The sequence below is a fragment of the Musca autumnalis genome, unplaced genomic scaffold (assembly GCF_047663935.1).
Source record: "Musca autumnalis isolate F117 unplaced genomic scaffold, ASM4766393v1 scaffold_1, whole genome shotgun sequence".
Classification (NCBI taxonomy): domain Eukaryota; kingdom Metazoa; phylum Arthropoda; class Insecta; order Diptera; family Muscidae; genus Musca; species Musca autumnalis.
Window position 1 is genome coordinate 54,504,889 of NW_027411644.1, and position 21,368 is coordinate 54,526,256.

The 21,368-nt window shown below is 24.8% G+C and overlaps 1 protein-coding gene across 1 annotated transcript; it reads left to right on the top strand.

Moving 5' to 3' along the window:
• Positions 1-689: 689 nt before the first annotated feature.
• Positions 690-20,879, top strand: LOC141390539 (uncharacterized). The gene is made up of 3 exons (XM_073963484.1): positions 690-1,008; positions 7,565-7,718; positions 20,171-20,879. The coding sequence occupies exons 1-3, from the start codon at positions 860-862 to the stop codon at positions 20,531-20,533; spliced, it is 666 nt and encodes a 221-aa protein (XP_073819585.1). The 5' UTR covers positions 690-859; the 3' UTR covers positions 20,534-20,879.
• Positions 20,880-21,368: the final 489 nt, after the last annotated feature.

Consider the following 21,368-nt stretch of genomic DNA (forward strand, 5'->3'; position numbering starts at 1 on the left):
TTACCAATAACAAATACCCTCAAATTTCTACAACAAATTAATATTTAAAATAATTAAATTTTCATAAACTAAGTCAAGCCCAAAAAAGGTTTGAAATATTTCTTTACCTTTTAACGTGTAGCCTACCTACTTGGCAAAGAAAATTAGCTGACAAGTGGTCATGGTTGGTGGTGGTGGTGGTTTCCAGCCAACAAGGTGACAAATATTTTCTTCTTCCGAAAACCTCTCCACCAAAAACAGTATTGCTTAAAGAAATCTCATTGTCCATAAAATCACGTAAGCCTAAAGGCATTGATTGATCCCAAATAGGCAGACAGGCGGGCAGTGAGGCACACTCAACAACACTCCAAAGACACAAAATCAAAATTAAAAAAAAAGCAAATTTCCTAAAATCACTCAATTTTTATTTTGGGGAAAAAGAGCAGCAACGCCAAAATACACCACAAACTACAGCAAGTCGCAAAACAAAAACCACTCATTTCTTTGGTACTCCCAGAAAAGGCAAACAAAACCAAGCAAACCCAGCAACCAAACAACTAACCATTGGACGTAAATTTTAAACTCACACGAGCACTCCATACAAATTAAAAAATTTGTACTCACAATTCCAAGCATGTTTACCAACCACCTCAGCTCAACATTGACTTTGAGCTTTTTACGTATATAAAGTGGGGAGGCATAAAAACTTTTGTGTCATTTCATAAATTACGGTCGTAACGTTAAGAATTTGAAAAAGACTAAAACAGGTGTCTTTTTTTAAATAGAAACGCGTTCGTGGTGAAAAAAGCTAACGAAAACGAAAGTGTTGTGTTTTTTTTTTAAATTTTCTATAAATTAACACAAGAAACAAAAAAACAAAATGAAAGCCTTTGTAGTGGCCGGTATCTGCTTGTTCAGTGTTTTATGTGTCGGTTCTGCACAATTCTCAAACGGACGCGTCTTGGAACCACCAAATCCACAATTGTGTGCCCAACGTGTTATTCATGAAAAGACACCCGATGGCAAAGGGTGAGTTACAACAAAAAATATTGAGATTTATGGAAATGTTTGAAAAAAAACGAAGCAAAAAATTAAGAACTCTTGAAAAGATTAAAAAAAAAAATAAGAAAATAAGGAAAGATGGAAAGAAAGAAAAAAGTGTAGTTTTAAGTTTTAAAAACAAAGAAATTTTCTATATATTGTCATATATATTGTTTACAAAGAGGAATATGTAAGACTTTCAATATTTGAAGCCCTTCTGAGGATCCAAAGTGAGAAATTAAAACCAATTCTTCTAAAGCAGCGTTTACATCAAACATGTTTTAATTAAACGCATAGTTAAAGTTATCAATTACATTGACAATTTGTTGTTGTAGGTGCAAGGTTTAAACCCTCAATATTTAATTAAAATTAGCAAATGTCGTTATATGGAATGTCTATACCAAGAATTGGAACTGTAGTTACTCCAAACTACAAAGAACAGTAAATGCAGTTAGACAATGCTTAACATATAATCAACACAATCAATCAACACAGGATTTGATACATAAAATTTCATGCACTAAGTCATTGCCACATTGCAAAGTCCCCAATAATTCTGCTCCCGAGAGGTCAGGGGGTCTACTTTTTTCCACAAGAGCTTATATTTTCCGTTTTCTTAAGGAGGGAAAACATTTTTGATATCCTTCTGAGATCAGCAATGTTTTCCTAGTCATGCACATTTGGACATCAGCATGTGACCTTTCGTCTACCGGTATCAAGGCAGAAGATTCCCGAGCCAAGCAAATATCACCTCTGTCATGTGTGTGTTTACTTTGTCATTCTCTGCCAAAGGATTCTTGTGACAGTTTAATTCTTAGGGTACTTGAAAAGATTAGAATCTATTTTTGCCGACTTTTTTTTAAGAAATCTGATCCTCTTAGCCATACCGAAGAAGTGGAGCTTCTCTTTTGGAGTTCCACAATGACAGAAGCTTCTTTTTAACACAAAAAAGGCTGTCCAATTCTATTTTTATACCATCAGCCATTAATGGTTTTGGCCCGAAGAATATTTGTACAAAATCCTTTCAGACAATTTGAAATCGATTTATCCCTGCGGTCTCTTTTACGATGGTAAAATGTTTTCTTGGGCAAGTCCATAATTCTGGAGATAATGGCTGGGGGGCCACGATAGGAATGACTACCAAAATTAGATCCAGTTCCAAGATAGATCATGTCGTCGCATTCCTTCAGGTAGCCTTTTTGTTAAAATTTTACATTTTTCGCTTTAATCCAATTCAAGTACACTTTTCGGATCGTGCTGAAATTTTTAAAGCGGGTAGTCATTGTGATCATGACTACATCATAATAAGTTTTTGATAAGAAGAGCCAATTCTTCCTGAGGCATAGGCCCCAAAATTTAACAATATTTAGGGCCACTCCTTTAACACCATCCGCAGTAATGTGCAGTTTTTACTGCAGGAAGTCTTTGACAATCTCCCTCTTTCTCTCTTTTGTGTTTGTCGATTCGAAAATAAACGTTGTCCAATTTTTTTTTTCAAAATTATATTATTTAAACATTTTATATATTGTTAATTTTTTATTAATTATTTCATTTCAAATTTGTATAAAGAAATTAGCAAAATTTTCTATTTTAATAAGGAAATCTCTATTTTTTATTATTTTTAAGAAATTCGAATTTTAGAAAGAAATTCACAAAATTTGTTTTTTTAAGATTTAAATTAAAATATATTTTTTCTCAGTATTATATAATTTAAATGTTTTGTTTTTGTAAATTTTTTAATATATAACATTTTTATATTTAATTATAATTTTTATATTTTTTACCTTTTTTAATTTTATTAAAATTAATTAATTAATTTTATTAAAATTAAAAAAGTAAAAAGTAATTAATTAATTTTATTAAAATTAAAAAAAGTAATAAATATAAAAATTATAATTAAATATAAAAATGTTATATATTAAACAATTTACAAAAACAAAACATTTAAATTATATAATACTGAGAAAAAATATATTTTAATTTAAATCTTAAAAAAAAAAACAAATTTTGAGAATTTATTTCTAAAATTTGAATTTCTTAAAAATAATAAAAAACAAAGATTTCTTTATTAAAAATAGAAAATTTTGCGAATTTCTTTATAAAAATTTTAAATGAAATAATTAATAAAAAATTAACAATATATATTTAAATAATATAATTTAAAAAAAAATTAAAAGATAAAAAAAAAAATTAAATAAAAATTTAAATCTTTAAATAACACATTTTGAGAATTTCTTTATTAAAAAAATAAATAAAAAACATTTTAAAAAATTGTTAAATAATATAATTTAAAAATATCATAATTAAAAGATAAATTAAAATTAAGTAAACATTTTGAGAATTTCTTTATTAAAAATAGAACATTTTGAGAAGTTGTTTATTTTAAAGAATAAAAAATAATTAATACATAAAATTAAATATTTACATATGATAATTTCAAGAAAAACATTTTAAAAAATAAATAAAAATTTAACCCCCAGTTTATGTATTTCGAAACGAAAATGTGTGCGCATGAAACACACCCAAACTTTAGTTTTGGAAATATTATTGCCTTTGCTTTTCCTTCAAAACAAAAAACAAATTTGAAAAACACACTCAAATTTGGTAGTTTTTCTTGCGCATTCATTTTCTTATCGACATACATGAACAGGCCCTAAATCTTCAAATAACAAATTTTGAGAATTTCTTTATTAAAAATAGAATTTCTCATGAAAAATACAAAATTTAATTTTTTCAAAATTCGTTAATTTAATTAAATAATTAATGAAAAAAATTAAATAAAAATTTAAATCTTCAAATAACAAATTTTGAGAATTTCTTTATTAAAATAGAATTTCTTATGAAAAATACAAAATTTAATTTTTTTTCAAAATTCTTTAATTTGATTAACAAACAAAAATTTAAAAATTTTAACCTTTTTCTTATCTTAAAGATTTAAATTTTTGTTTATTTTTTTAAATAAGGGAATTAAATAATACAAATAATACAACATTAAGAAGATATAAATAAACATTTTAATCAAAAAATCTTAAATTGTTACTTTTTTAATAAAAAAAAATTCTCAAAAATTTCTTCAATATTTGATTTTTAATTTTGTTTTTTCAAAATAGTCTGGCTTAATCCCATTGTTGTTGTTTTAATATTTTAAAACAACTATTTTATTAGTGGAAAAGATTTGGCATTGTTCGCCAAGGGGTAAGGCAGGGAATACTATAGTTTCGATCCACGCCACTGGATCTCATCAGTTCCCTTGTTTCTTGTTTGTGGATATTCTCCACCGAAGTTATTTGATTTTTATTTTTTTTTAATAAATTCTTTTCTATTTAATATTTTTTAATTTTTTTAATAAATAAATTGATAAAAGATTTCAATTTTTGTTTACTAATCATTCAAATTAACGAATTTTGCAAAAAAAAATTAAATTTCGTATTAATTATTTTTTCACTTTTTTAAAGAAATTATATTTTAATAAAGAAATTCCCAAAATCTGTTATATGAAGATTTAAATGTTTACTTAATTAAATTAAATTTTAATTTATTTGTAAAATATTCTTTCTTGAAATTATCATATTTAATTTAATATTAATAATTTTTTATTATTATTTTTATTTATTTGTTATTAATGTTATATTATTAAATATTAAACAAATAATATAACAGTAATAACAAATAAATAAAAATATTAATAAAAACATTTTGAAGTTATTTTAATTTTTATTTATTTTTTAACAAAGAAATTCTCAAAATTTTCTAAAGACTTTTTTTTTCTTTTTTTTAAATAAATTCCCAAAATTATCCTATTTTATGTTTTTCTGATAAATAAATTGATTAAAGATTTACTGCCTGTTTCTGTATGTCGAAACGAAAATGTGTACGAACGAAATACTACCAAACTCGTGTGTTTTTTTCAAAAATGTTTTTTTGCTTTAAAGCAAAAGCAAAAGTAAAAATATTTCGAAATCTAAAGTTTGGGTGCGTTTCATTCGCACACATATTCGTTTCGACATACAGAAACAGGCTGTAAATCTTTAATCAATTTATTTATCAAAAAATCATTAAATATAATTATTTTGGGAATTTATTTAAAAAAAGAATAAAAAATAAAGTCTTTAGAAAATTTTGAGAAATTAAAATAGGAACATCTTCAGAATTTTTTATTAATATTTTTATTTATTTGTTATTACTGTTATATTATTTATTTTCTTTGTTAAATAACATTTATATTAATAAAGAAATTAAATTAAATAATAAATATTTAATAATATAACATTAATAACAAATAAATAAAAATAATAATAAAAAATTATTAATATTAAATTAAATATGATAATATCAAGAAAAAATATTTTAGAAATAAATTAAAATTTAATTTAATTAAGTAAAAAATTTAAATCTTCATATAACAAATTTTGAGAATTTCTTTATTAAAATATACTTTCTTATAAAGATGTGAAAAAATAATTAATACAAAATTTAAAAATTTTGCTAAATTCGTTAATTTGAATTAATGATTAGTAAACAAAAATTGAAATCTTTAATCAATTTATTTATTAAAAAAATAAAAAAAAATGTTAAATAGGATAATATTGAGAATTTATTAAAAAAAGAATAAAAATTAATGGCCTGTTTCTCCAGGACGATTCGAATTCAAATTCGTTCGAATTACTACCAAACTCCTGTTGTTGAATGAAATGTTTGTTTGATTGAAAATAAAAACAATTCAAATATTTTTCAAAAAAAAACAGACGTTTGGTAGTAGTTCGAACGAATTTGCATTCGAATCGTCTTAGCGAAACAGGCCATAAACCTTTAAACAATTTTTGAGAATTAATTTATTAAAAAATAAATTAAAATAGTAACAATTCCAGAATATTTTAATTAAATGTTTACATCTTGTATTATTTAATTTCTTTACCAATGTTTTTATTATTTAATTCCCTTATTAAAATAAAACATAAATTGAAATCTTTAAAGATACAAAAAATAAAATCTTTAAACGAGATATAATTGAGAATGATAATAAATGCGATAAATTCTTTAATTTGATTATTAAAAAAATATACAAAATCTGATATGTTCAAATAAAGTAATTTTGAAAATTTCCTTGTTAGAAAAATAAACAAAAATTGAAATTATTAAAAAATATGTTTTTTAAAAAATTAAAAAAAATCTTTTAATAATCTTTGAGAATTTATTTATTTAAAAAAGGAATAAAAAATGGAAATATTTCAAAAAAATTTTATTATTAAAAAAAAATAAACAAAATCTGAAATGTTCAAATAAAGTAATTTGGATAATATTCTTATTAGAAAAATAAACAAAAATTTAAATTTTTTAAAGATATATTTTTTAAAAAATTACAAAAAAATCTTTAAATAATCTTTGAGAATTTATTTATTTAAAAAAGGAATAAAGAATGAAAAAATTTCCAAAATTCTTAAACTTGATTATTCAAAAAAATAAACAAAATCTGATATATTAAAATAAAATAATTTTGAAAATTTCCTTGTTAGAAACAAAACTTGAAATATTTAAAGAATTTATTTATTGAAAAATAAAAAATCGATAAATGAGATAATTTTGAGGATATATTTATTAAAAACTAAATTCAAACTAAAGTTTTTCAAAACATTTTGAGAATTTCTTTATTAAAAACATGAACTAAAAAGTTAAATATTTAAATAGGAAAATTTTGAATATTTAAAGAATTTATTTATTGAAAATAAAAAAAACCATAAATGAGATAATTTTGAGGATTTATTTATTAAAAAATAAATACAAACTAAAGTTTTTTTTGAGAATTTCTTTATTAAAAAAGTGAATTTATTTATTGAAAAATAAAAAATCGATAAATGAAATAATTTTGAAGATTTATTTATTAAAAATAAATACAAACTAAAGTTTTTCAAAACATTTTAAGAATTTTTTTTATTAAAAAAACGAACTAAAAAGTTATATAGGAAAATTTTGAATAATTAAAAAATTTATTTATTGAAAAATAAAAAATCGATGAATGAGATAATTTTGAGGATTTATGTATTAAAAAATAAATACAAACTAAAGTTTTTCAAAACATTTTGAGAATTTCTTTATTAAAAAAATGAACTAAAAAGTTAAATATTTTAATAGGAAAATTTTGAATAATTAAAGAATTTATTTATTGAAAAATAAAAAATCGATAAATGACATAATTTTGAGGATTTATTTATTAAAAAATAAATACAAATTAAAGTCTTTTATTGAGAATTTCTTTATTAAAAAAATTAACTAAAAATTTAAATAGGGAAATTTTTGAATATTTCTTTATTAGTATTTTTCTTATTTCTCTATTAATATTTGTTAATATGACGTTTAATAATATTATCATTCATTTCTCATTATTTCCTTCTCTTATTGAAAAAATAAACAAATATTGAAATCTTTAAAGAATTTATTTATTAAAAAACTTAAAATCTTTAAATCAGATTATATTAAGAATATATTTATTTCAAAAAAAAGAAAATGTTTTATTTAATATTTTATTTATTTATTTTTTTCTTTACAGTTATTTCTTCTCGTGGCGTGACCCTGCCTTGAAGGGTGTTGAAGAAGATTGGTTGAGTGCCAGAAACTATTGTCGCAGACGTTGCATGGACTCTGTATCTTTGGAAACTAGCTTGGAAAATGAATGGGTCAAACAACGTGTTGTCAATGAAAATGTAAGTTTGAAAAACAAAAATATATTTTAAACCTAGAGTCAAAAATTTCAAGGCCGATATGACGGCAATTAGTCATTTTCATATACCAATTTATTTTTATTTTCACTGAAGCAAATAATCTCCATCAATAGAATCTCACAGCATTTTCAGGCATTCACTTGCAATTAAATTTAAGGTTATGTTGAGTAATATTTAAAAATAATGAATTTTTATTATTAGAAATACCCCCTTAATAAAACAACTTTATAGTACGTTTATATATAACCGGATTTAACAAACCCACTGGGTTTCAAATGCCAATTCCTTTGTGTATACTTCAAATAAATTCTCACTGAGAAGGTTAACCCTGCAAAATGCTATAATATTAACATGGCCTTCTTACATTTGTTATTTTTTGGATTTAAGGAACAAATTTATGGCACTCTGGTTATCTTAAAGTTAAAAGTTATCTTTAAATTTGATGAAGGACATTTGTGTCATTAATGTTTAATGTAATATTTGTAAATTAAAGCCTTCATAATTCTCCATTTTGGCTTGTAAAATCTAACCTTTAGCAAAATAACGGATATAATAATGGTTAATAGTGCTTTTTCTTAAATATCGAATCCAAATTTTCTGAAACGGATTTTGTCCAAAAATGATGAGGCACAATTTTGATGGTATAAAAATGTATGTATATATTCTCGTCAGCCTTAAGGCTGAGTGTACTAAAATTAAATTCACTAATAGTACGTTTACATAATACAGAATTTAGTAAATCCGATGGATTTAAGATATCAATACCATTACATATTGGTCAAATAAATCCCCATAAAGGAGGTTATCACGGCAAAAGCTCTCATCTAAATGTGCCATATGTCTAGAAGAGTCTCTTTCTCTCTCTTACAATGATGATAATAAATAAACCCATAAAAACTTGAACTTTCTACTTGACATTTACAACACACAAAAAAAAACACAAACAAAAACATCTTACATGTCATTTCCTATAGGAAATATCTTTTCTTGTAATAGGTATGTCTATTTTAAGATGTGATTCAACATTCTCATGGCTAATGCATCTCTTGGTTTGGTTCGATGTTCAATATTTCGTTCAACAACAAAAAAAGAAAACCGGTGTATTTCCAGTTTTGTTTTTATTTTTCATCTTTTGGGAGACAGTTAAGTTTTACCTTCAGCCTTTAACCAAGCCAATGCAAGAGATGGGCGAATGGAAGTTCAATGTAAGCCTGAAATTTATATGAATGAATAAGATTTTTGTTTTGGGGTTTTTTTCTTTCGTGCTCTAGCAGATTGATAGGCCAAACAAGTAAGCAACAGGTAAACTAGCAGGCTCACCATAGCTACCACTATCATGATGATGATGATGTTGATATTATGTAATTATTTTACTTAGTTATGTTGTTGTGTTTATTTTTGCATGGAGTAATTTTTACTTTTCTGTGTACCTCATGAAAAAACTTAAGATTTCTACAAACATTGCAAAAAACAGAAAATATGAGAAACAACAACAAAACAACCTCACTTAACCCATTTATTTTGTAATGCCGCATTTATTACACACTTTTGCTACCGTTGAGTTTGATGGCTGGCTAATGGTGTTTCATCTTCATTGACTCCATTGGCGGCATCAAAAGAAACATCATTAAGTCTCCATAAATTTCATTGTTGTCCATTTGACCGAAAAACAAGCCACAAAACGGTGGATAATTTTGTACGCAAAACATGTTTTCTATTGAAATCGAAAGTGTTCACATGCGTATAAACAATTTTGAGGTTTTAGCATGCGAGTGAGTCTTTGTGTGTGTGTGCTACGCATATTAGATTATTTTGTGAGGTGCAAATTTTCAATATCTTTGGATTGAGCTAATTTTAATGACTTAATAAAGGTGTGTGTACTTTTTTATTTTGAGTACAAAACTTGAATTTCATGGCTTAATTAAATTATGTCATTTAACTCTTTTTTTGAAATGAGGTTTTTGTTTTGGTATTCAGGACATATTGTCGCATAAAAATAATTTGCAAAAAAAAACTGTAACAATTTGCAAAGGAATGTGAATTTGGGTCACAAATGCTCCTCGAATTTATGGCTATCAAATTCATGAAAATACCTCGGCAACATACTAATATGGGTGTTTCTCTTTAAAACAATAACAAATTGGAAAAGCAATGAGCTAATGGAGGTCTTAAGAGGACGTGGAATTGTTGACTCTATGTTTTGCATTGAAAATAATGTTATTTCTTAAACTGATTTGTTTCTAACTCTGAACCTCTCAATATCTTTTCCAAAGTTTTATTAAGTTCGAAGATAAGCCATAACGGCTACATAAAATATGTCTTTCTTGGCAGAACTTCTCTCGGTAATGAAGCAAATGTTCCAAAAACCCCGTCCAAGTGATATTCTTGCAATACAAGAAGAATTATGCATTTTTTTGTGTAGACTGTGTTGATTGGAACAAGCAGTTTAGTTATTAGACCCGCTGATTATGATGTCGAAACCACAAATGCCTAAAAATTTAATTTCCGTCCACCACTCCTGTTGGTGATTTTTGTATAGGCTTGGATTAAAAAAAATATTTTTTGAAGACGTGGAATTTTTAAGGATATTTTTTCAAAAACTAATGGCCTGTTTCTCGTAGACGGTTCGAACTACGACCAAACTCCTGTTATTGTGTACAAAAATTAATTTTATTGAAAACACAAATGAGTCAAATATTTTTCGATAGTAGTTCGAACGCATTTTAATACGAATCGTCTTAGTGAAACAGGTCTTTAGATTTTTTATTAATATTTTTTAATGGCATGGATTTTTTAGGAATATTTTTTCAAAAACTTGAATTTTTTGAACATTTTTCAAAGACCCGGTTTGCTTAACTTTTGTCAAAGGCTTGGATTTTTTTCAAAAAACGTGAAGAAGAATTAAGATTATTTTTCAAAGACTTGATTCTTTTTTAAGAATATTTTTCAAAGTCCTGAATTATTTAAAGACCATTTTTTCAAAGACGTGATTTTTTTAAGAATTTTTTTCCACGTGGATATTTTTTCACCGCACGAATATTTTTTAAAGAATATTTTCAAATTTCAAATATAAGTGGATTTTTTAATAATATTTTTTCAAATACGTAGATTTTTTAAAAACATTTTTTCAAATACGTGGATTTTTTAAAAAATATTTTTTCAAACTCATGCATTTTTTAAAAAATATTTTTTCAAACTCATGCATTTTTTAAAAAATATTTTTTCAAACTCATGCATTTTTTAAAAAATATTTTTTTCACGTGGATATTTTTTCAAAAAACGAATATTTTTTAAACAATATTTCAAAGACAAATACGTGATTTTTTTAAATATAAGTGGATTTTTTAAAATTATTTTTTCAAATACGTGGATTCTTTTAAAATATTTTTTTCAAACTCGTGGATTTTTTAAAAAATATTTTTTCCAATTTTTTTGAAAAATATTTTTTCCAACTCGTGAAGATTCCAAAAAATGATTGTCTAAGTCTGGAGTATTCCCCCATTCCAAAAAATATTTTTTTCCAACTCGTGGAGTTTTTAAAAAATATTTTTTTCAAACTCGTGGATTTTTTAAATATTTTTTTAACCCGTAGATTTATAAAAATATATTTTTTTTTTGATAAAAAAATATTTCTTTCAAACTCCTGGATTTTTTAAAAAATATTTTTTTCAAACTCGTGGATTTTTTATGAAATATTTTTTTCACGTGGATATTTTTTAACAATACGAATATTTTTTAAAGAATATTTTCAAAGAAAAATACGTGCATTTTTTGAGATAAAAGTGAATTTTTTCAAATACATGGATTTTTTTTTTAATATTTTTTAATACGTGGATTTGTTAAAAAAAAGTATTTTTTTCAAACTCCTGGATTTTTTAAAAAATATTTTTTTCCAATTTTTTGTACAAAATATTTTTTTCCAACTCGTGGAGTTTTTAAAAAATATTTTTTCAAACTCATGGATTTTTTTAAATTTTTTTTAAATCCATTGATTTTTTAAAATATATATTTATCGAACTCCTTAATTTTTTAAAATATTTTTTTTTCGAACCCGTGGATATTTTTGAAATACTTTTTCAAACTCATGGATTTTTTAAAAAATATTTTTTCAAACTGATGGTTTTTTAAAAACAATAGTTTGTTCAAATTCATGGATTTTTTAAAAAATATTTTTTCAAACTAGTGGATTTTTTTAAAAATAAATATTTTTAAACTCGTGGGTTTTTTAAAAATAAATATTTTTAAACTCTTGGGTTTTTTAAAAATATTTTGTTTAAACTCGTGGATTTTTTAAAATATATTTTTTTCTAACTCGTGGATTTTTTAAAATATATTTTTTTCGAACTGGTGGATTTTTTAAAATATATTTTTTTCGAACTCGTTGATTTTTTAAAATATATTTTTTTCGAACTCGTGGATTTTTTAAAATATATTTTTTTCGAACTCGTGGATTTTTTAAAATATATTTTTTTCGAACTCGTGGATTTTTTAAAATATATTTTTTCGAACTCGTGGATTTTTTAAAATATATTTTTTTCGAACTCGTGGATTTTTTAAAATATATTTTTTTCGAACTCGTGGATTTTTTAAAATATATTTTTTTCGAACTCGTGGATTTTTTAAAATATATTTTTTTCGAACTCGTGGATTTTTTAAAATATATTTTTTTCGAACTCGTGGATTTTTTAAAATATATTTTTTTCGAACTCGTGGATTTTTTAAAATATATTTTTTTCGAACTCGTGGATTTTTTAAAATATATTTTTTTCGAACTCGTGGATTTTTTAAAATATATTTTTTTCGAACTCGTGGATTTTTTAAAATATATTTTTTTCGAACTCGTGGATTTTTTAAAATATATTTTTTTCAAAGAAGTGGTTTAAAAAAAAAATAAATTTCACAGACGTGGATTTTTTAAAAAATTATTTTTCAAAGACGTGAATTTTTAAAAAATTATTTTTCCAAGACGTGAATTTTTAAAAAATTATTTTTCAAAGACGTGAATTTTTAAAAACATATTTTTTCAATGACGTCGATTTTTTAAAAAATATTTTCTCAAACATTTGGATTTTTAAGAATACTTTTTCAAACAAGTATGTTTCAAACATGTGAATTTTTAAAAATATTTTTAAACAATAATTTCTTCATGAACGCGAATTTTTTTTAAAAATATTTTTTTCACACACTTGGATTTTTAAGAATATTATTTCAAAGAATAGTTTGTTAAAAAGCGAGAACTTTTTTAAATATTCCTTTTAAGCATTATTTTCAAATACGGAATTTTTTTAAATATTTTTCAAACACCTACAAAATCCAGAAATTTTTTTAAAATATTTGTTCAAACACGTGAATTTTTAAGAATATTTTTTATAAAACTTCGATTTTTTAAGAATATTTTTCAAATTCTTGAATTTTTTTAAGAATTTTTTAAACTAGTGGATTTTTTAAAAAAATATTTTTCAAACTCGTGCATTTTTTAAAAATATTTTTTCAAACTCGTGAATTATTTAAAATATATTTTTTTCAAACTAGTGTATTTTTTAAAAAAATATCTTCTTCAAACTCGTCTTTTTTTAAATTGTTCACAGACGTGGATTTTTTTAAAAAATAATTTTTAAAGGTCCTTGATTTTTTAAAAATATTTTGTTTCAAATTCATGGATTTTTTTAAAAATATTTTTTGCAAACTCATGGATTTTTCAAAAAATATTTTTTTTCAAACACATGGATTTTTTAAAAAACATTTTTTTTTCAAACTCGTGGATTTTTTTAAAAAAAAGTTCATAGACGTGGATTTTTTAAAAATATTTTTTCAAAGGACTGGATTTTATAAAAATTATTTAGTAAGAGAATTGGATTTTTTAAAAAATATTTTTTTAATCTTAGATTTAAAAAAAATTCACAGGCGTGGATTTTTAAAATAAATATTTTTTCAAACATTTGGGTTTTTAAGAATCATTTTTCAAACAAACACATTTTTTAAAAAGATGTTTCAAACATGTGGATTTTTAAGAAGATTTTTCAAAAAATATTTTCTTCTGGACGTGAATTTTTTAAAAATATTTTTTCAAATACGTGGATTTTTCAAAATATCGTATTTTTCGAACGCATGGATTTTTAAAAAAATATTTTTTTCGAACTCATAAATTTTTAAAAAAATATTTTTTTCAAACTCATGGATTTTTAAAAATAAAATTTAAACTCGTGGATTATTTTTAAAAAAAAAATTCAAACTCGTGGATTTAAAAAAAATGTTCACAGTTATTTTAAAAAATATTTTTCAAAGACGTGGATTTTTTAAAAAATATTTTTTCAAAGACGTGGATTTTTAGAATCATTTTTTAAACAAACACCTGCATTTTTTAAATATAAGTTTCAAACATATGAATTTTTAAATTAATTCTCTTTCGAGTTGAGCTATTTAGACCTAATAGGTACATTGAAAAATTAGGAATCCACCGAAGTCCCACACATTCAACCACTATGCTACGTTTCACGGGTGGTTAGACCGATCATCAGGCATATTGAATGGTGTTTTGAATTTTTAAAAATGTTTTTCAACGTGAATTTTTTAAAAATATTTTTTTAAAACACTTGGATTTTGATGAATATTATTTCAAAGAATAGTTTGTTAAAAAGCGTGAACTTTTTGAAATATTCCTTTAAAGCATTTTTTTCAAATACGGAGATTTTTTAATATTTTTCAAACATCTATGTATATCAGTATTTTTTAAAAAATATTCCTTTAAAAACTTAGATTTAAAAAAAAAATTCACAGACGTGGATTTTTTAAAAAAATAGTTTCTCAAGCATTTGAATTTTTTAAGAATACTTTCTCAAACATTTGGATTTTTAAGAATACTTTTTCAAACAAATACGTGCATTTTTAAAAAATATTTTTCGAACATGTTTTTCAAACAATATTTTTTTTTCAAGAACGTGAATTTCTTTAAAAATATTTTTTCAAACACTTGGATTTTTAAGAATATTTTTCAAAGAAAAGCGTGAACTTTTTTAAACATTCCTTTTAAGCATTATTTTCAAATACGGGGATTTTTTAATATTTTTCAAACAACTATATCTGGATTTTTTTAAAAATATTTCTTCAAACAAGTGAATTTTTAAGATACTACTTTTTCATTTTTTTTTTAAATTTTCATAGACTTTACATATCCATCCACCAGGCTTTGCTTTTCGGGTTTTAACGGACCATTTTTTTTTTTTTAATTATGTATTTCATTTTATGAAGTAGAAGTAAATTAAACTTCTCCTTTTAATAGGAAGAAGATTTTCGCTCAACCCTGATATACAAATTTTTAACAGTTTATTTTATTTTATTTTATTTTAGTTTTTTTTTTTGTTTGAAATTGACATTGGTCCACTCCTTAGGAACATTTTATTTTATTTTTTTTATTTATTGAACTTAAAACCCTCTCACACACTTCCATGGTGTAAATCCTATTTAATTTTCTCAATTTCATTTTCAAGTATGTGTCTTAAGTCTTTTAACACTTGTCATTGCCTTTCCTTCGCTCTCTCTCTCTTTGCTCTGATCTAAACTCTCCGCTTACACACTTTCATAGTGTAAATCCCATTTAAGTTCCTCAATCACATGTTCAAGTATGTGTCTTAAGTCTTTCTTGTTTACATTGAATAAAATCGGTGATACTACGGGGAAATCATGCATATTTATGCACAATAGTGTTTTTTCTTCATTTCTTATTAGAAAATCTGTCTCATTTCATAGAGTAGGCTTTTGCATTTACTTTTTATTGTGTAAATTGGGCTTTAGTGAAGGAAAACTAATTACAAACAACCGCATTTAATGGCTATTTATGTTAAATTTACAGTATATTTTAATAAATTAACTTATTCCTTCCTTATGGAAGGTATTTCAAAAATATTCACAGACGTGGATTTTTTAAAAAAATATTTTCTCAAGCATTTGAATTTTTTAAGAATACTTTCTCAAACATTTGGATTTTTAAGAATACTTTTTCAAACAAATACGTGCATTTTTAAAAAATATTTTTCGAACATGTTTTTCAAACAATATTTTTTTTCAAGAACGCGAATTTTTTTAAAAATATTTTTTCAAACACTTGGATTTTTAAGAATATTTTTCAAAGAAAAGCGTGAACTTTTTTAAACATTCCTTTTAAGCATTATTTTCAAATACGGGGATTTTTTAATATTTTTCAAACAACTATATCTGGATTTTTTAAAAATATTTCTTCAAACAAGTGAATTTTTAAGATACTACTTTTTCATTTTTTTTTAAATTTTTCATAGACTTTACATATCCATCCACCATGCTTTGCTTTTCGGGTTTTAACGGACCATTTTTGTTTTTTTTTTTTTTAATTATGTATTTCATTTTATAAAGTAGAAGTAAATTAAACTTCTCCTTTTAATAGGAAGAAGATTTTCGCTCAACCCTGATATACAAATTTTTAACAGTTTATTTTATTTTATTTTAGTTTTTTTTTGTTTGAAATTGAGAGCTGACGCACACATTGGTCCACTCCTTAGGAACATTTTATTTTATTTTTTTTTTTATTTAATGAACTTAAAACCCTCTTACACACTTCCATGGTGTAAATCCTATTTAATTTTCTCAATTTCATTTTCAAGTATGTGTCTTAAGTCTTTTAACACTTGTCATTGCCTTTCCTTCGCTCTCTCTCTCTCTCTCTCTCTCTCTCTCTCTCTTTGCTCTGATCTAAACTCTCCGCTTACACACTTTCATAGTGTAAATCCCATTTAAGTTCCTCAATCACATGTTCAAGTATGTGTCTTAAGTCTTTCTTGTTTACATTGAATAAAATCGGTGATACTACGGGGAAATCATGCAAAGTTATGCACAATAGTGTTTTTTCTTCATTTCTTATTAGAAAATCTGTCTCATTTCATAGAGTAGGCTTTTTGCATTTACTTTTTATTGTGTAAATTGGGCTTTAGTGAAGGAAAACTAATTACAAACAACCGCATTTAATGGCTATTTATGTTAAATTTACAGTATATTTTAATAAATTAACTTATTCCTTCCTTATGGAAGGCATATTTCCTGATTACCTGTAACACAAGTTAGCACACAATTACCTTAATTGGCTATAAGACTGCTTAATAATATAACAAAGAAATGCAAGCTATTAAAGAGGAAATGCAAAAAAAAAAACTAGCCATTGATTTACAACAAACATTCAACATATTAGTAACGGCTTCATTTGGCACTAACTAAAATGAACGAAATTGTACAAATTATTAAAATTATTAAAAACCATTTTGTTGTATGCACTCGCCATTGATTATTGTTAGTTTTACATAAATTGCAATTTAACTTGAAAAAAAACAACTAAATTTAAAGTCACGCTATATTTCATCAAGATGATGTGTAAAGTAGGACTATAATTAAATTAAGTTTCTTCAACACAGTTTGTGACAAGCAACCCAAAACACAGCAACATATCTATGTGACATAATCCGTAACACGTTTTTTGTTTTGCTTGAAGCACACGACATCGTGTGCTCAAAATACCTGTCAGTGTCAAACAACAATTTCTTGTTGATGAATTATTAATTAAATCTGTGATGATCTTTGGGTTGTTGAATATTCAAATGTTGGTAGTTTTTTTAATATTAACAGTTATATTTCTCATGATAGGGGTTTTTATGATATTTTAATTTGGTTTGGAGTGGTTTGATGGTAACAAATTTATATGGAGGAATTTTGTAAATAAAAAATTCGAAGAAATTTTTAAAAATAAAAATTCCAAGAATTTTGAAAAAAAAAATCCAAAATTTTTGTTAACAATAAATACGAAAATTTTGTAATAAAAATTTTTTGAAGAATTTTGTTAATAAAATATTCGAAAAATTTGTAGAAAAAAACGCGACAAAATTTTCTAAGAAAAATTCGACAAATTTTGTAAAATAAAAATTCGAAGAAATTTTGTAAAATAAAAATCCGAAGAATTTTTTAAAATAAAAATCAGAAGAATTTAAAAAAAAAATCCAAAATTTTTGTTAACAATAATAATTCGAAAATGTTGTAATTAAAATTTTTGAAGAATTTTGTTAAAAATAAAATCGGAAATTTTGTAGAAAAAAAACTCGACAAAATTTTCTAAGAAAAATTCGACAAATTTTGTAAAATAAAAATTTGAAGAATTTTGAAAAAAATATGAAGAATTTAAAAAAAATCAAAATATTTGTTAACAATAAATTCGAAAATTTTATAATAAAAATTTTTGAAGAATTTTGTTAAAAAAAAATGTAGAAAAAAGAAATCGATCAAATGTTCCAAGAAAGAAAATCGACCAAATTTTCCAAGAAAAATTCGACAAATTTTGTCAAATAAAAATTTGAAGAATTTTATAAAATAAAAATCCGAAGAATTTTGTAAAATAATAATTCAAAGAAATTTGTAAAATAAAATAAAAAAGAAATCTTGTAAAAAAGCTCGGCAAATTTTTTTTAAAATTAAATTTCAAAGAATTTTGTAAAAAAAAATATTAGGGATTTTTGGAAACTATGGTCATTAGCCTCAATAACTTTACCTAGCGCTAAAAGTAATTACCTTCTTTTGGTAAAAGCCTACCGATATTTGGGAGTGGACCAATAAAAACAATTTAAATATTTTTGAGGAAATTTAAATTAAAAATTTAAACTCTTATACAAACGATTTGTCATGTTATCAGCTACCACTGCACTGGCACGTCCCAAACCCGGTTTTGTTTTTAGAAACTATGGCCATTAACCTTAATTATGTGACCCATTCAATAAACTTCACAAAAAAAAAAAACACAATAAATAGATTCTTTCAGACAAAAAAATTTATGGTCGCTTTGGACGCTTATCGGCTTAATTTGTAAGAAAATTTCCCTTGATTTTACAACAAAATATCTTATTTTGGGCATAGGAAGAGAGAGAGAAAGTGTCTGTTAATGTAAAAACAAATCATGGAAATAAAATATTATTGTAGACTATTACAAAAACAAAAAACCACCAACACCAATGAAGACTGCCCAAAGAAAGGTGGGGTTTTTTGCCGTTAAATGCATTTAAAATGTTTAAATAAGAAAACAAGCAAATAAATGACAGGGCATTGGTGTCGTTTTTTTCGTTTGCATGACGAACAGAAAGTGTTGACAATTTATGGTATATTTGTAAGAGCACGATTTTTGTCTTTTTTCTGATTTTTTTGGTGGCCAACAAAACAATGAGGGCCATTTTATGCCACAGCACCATTTTAGGTAACAATAGTTTCCGTTTTTCTTTTTTTTTCTTAACACACAAAAAAGTAACACAAGGCACGTAATGTACATTGATGGTGATTTTCTTTTTGTTTGTTAATGGTTGTTGTAATATTTATATTTGTCCATTACTAAACAATGGGGGAAAACATTTCTTTTTGAAAACAAACCAAAAAAACAACCATAGAAATATGAAAATTATAACCGTACCAATTGGTGTCAATGCATAACTTTTTCGAAGCTGTGTACTTAACATAAATTTTACAACAACAAAATATTACGGACATAAATGATGCCAAATATAAAAGTTAGTTGGGAGATAGTATCAGTTGTAAAACACAGCAGCAATTTTATACCATCTTTCATAAAAAATATTTTAAAAAATATCATGCAACGGTTAAAGACTTCATTTTACACGCTTAAAGTCACATTTCCTTCCACCAACTGGGTGGGAGAGAGAGAGAGTAAATATTCCATAATAATTAAATGAGGCGTTACACTTTGTTGGCGTAGTAAACAATTTTGGTTGCAAAGTTGTTGTTTTTTCATTTTTCAAATTTATAAAATGACGTTTTGAGTTCTTTTAAATTTTCATAAAAATATATATTTTTGTTTTTTTCATGAATTTAACTTTTGATTTTTTTTAAATTATCATAAAAATTTTATTTTTTTAATCAATTTTCTAATCTTTGATTTTTTTAGTTTTCATAAAAATATATTTTTAGTAAATTTAATTTTTATAAAAATATATTTTTAGTAAATTTAATTTTTATAAAAATATATTTTTTCATTAAAGCTTTCTAATTGTTGAACAATAAATATTTTATTATTTCCAAATATAAACTTTAAACTAGTTAAAGTATGTGTCCTAAGTCTTTTGTTTTACTTCGGCCTCTCTTTTTGTTTATTTGGCCATGTTTACATATCTCCCAGTATGTCTCTCTGTCTACAAAAACGTCAAGTTAATGTATGTGTCTTAAGTCTTTTAAGTTAGACTCTCATTTCAAACTGGGAAAATAAATAACTCCCCAATTTCTCTCTCTCTCTCTCTCTCTCTGAGATTTCATTTTCCCTACTACACGTTTTTAGTATTTTGTTACTGTATTCATCCTTTTTCTCCAACTTTTTTTTCTTTAAATAACTAATAATTCATATGCTTTTCTCCCTTTTCCCTTTCCAGGTAAAATACATCTGGACCTCTGGCCGTCTCTGTGACTTCAAGGGCTGTGAACGTCCCGACTTGCAACCCACCAACATCAACGGCTGGTTCTGGACCGCTACTTTGCAAAAATTGGCTCCCACCAACGAACGCAGCCAAGGTGATTGGTCTCCCAGCGGTGGTATTGGCATCCCTCAACCCGACAACCGTGAATACAAACAAAACGGTGCTCCCGAAAACTGCTTGGCTCTCTTGAACCAGTTCTACAATGATGGTGTCAACTGGCACGACGTTGCCTGTCATCACAAGAAACCTTTCGTTTGTGAAGAAAACGATGCTCTCTTGAAGTATGTCCGTTATACCAACCCCCAATTGCGCATTTAAGGAAATGAAGAAGAACAACTATATACTCCTCCCCCACTTTTTAGAAACCAAAAATATTTAAGAAAATGTTGCTGAAAAAACAAAGAATTTTTTATACGCTCTCTTTCTTGTTTTTCTAAATTATTATTTTTTTATATAACCAAATTCTTTCTTCACCACTTTCTTGTTTTGACATTTAAGTTTACTATTTTGTTTTGTTGAGCCACCAATTTCTTTAAAGAATTCTTTTATCAACTATTTTTTCCTCCCTTTCATTTTGTTTAGTTTAATTTTAATTTTTTTGTATTAATTTATGTTAAATAAATAAAATAAAAAACCAAAAGAAAAAAATACTAAAAACTTAAAAGGACTGTTTTTTTTTTTTAAACATTGGGGTTATACAAGGTGTAACTGTCACTACCAGCCATGCTATCGGGCTGATGAGCCCCTTCGTGTATACGTACGTGTGCATGGCAAGTGTGTAGCAAATGGGATATTCCAGAATACAAGATGTTACAACAAAAACCAAGGCGATTCGAGAGCAGGTACTAAACTGAACTTTTCCGGAAGGAGTGGACCGATATAGCCCATCTTCGAACTTAAACTAAGTTTGGGCAAAATATTACGAGAGCCAAAATTTGAACCGAATCGGTTCATCGGTTCGAGAGTTATCGTGCGCTCCAGCCAGACAGACAGACGGACGGACATTGCTCAATCGACTCCAAATTGTCTGAAACACATTTCGTCCAAACATACTTGGGGTCTAAAACCATTATTTCGATGAGGCACATTTTGTCCGTATGAAAGTGTATATACCCTCGTTAGCATAAATGCTGAGGGTATAAAAATTAGCAAA

Coding starts and splice junctions, on each gene's coding strand:
- LOC141390539 (XM_073963484.1), top strand. CDS start 860: ATGAAAGCCTTTGTAGTGGCCGGTATCTGCTTGTTCAGTGTTTTATGT. Junction 1,009..7,564: donor AAGACACCCGATGGCAAAGG/GTGAGTTACAAC, acceptor TTTTCTTTACAG/TTATTTCTTCTCGTGGCGTG. Junction 7,719..20,170: donor AACGTGTTGTCAATGAAAAT/GTAAGTTTGAAA, acceptor TTCCCTTTCCAG/GTAAAATACATCTGGACCTC.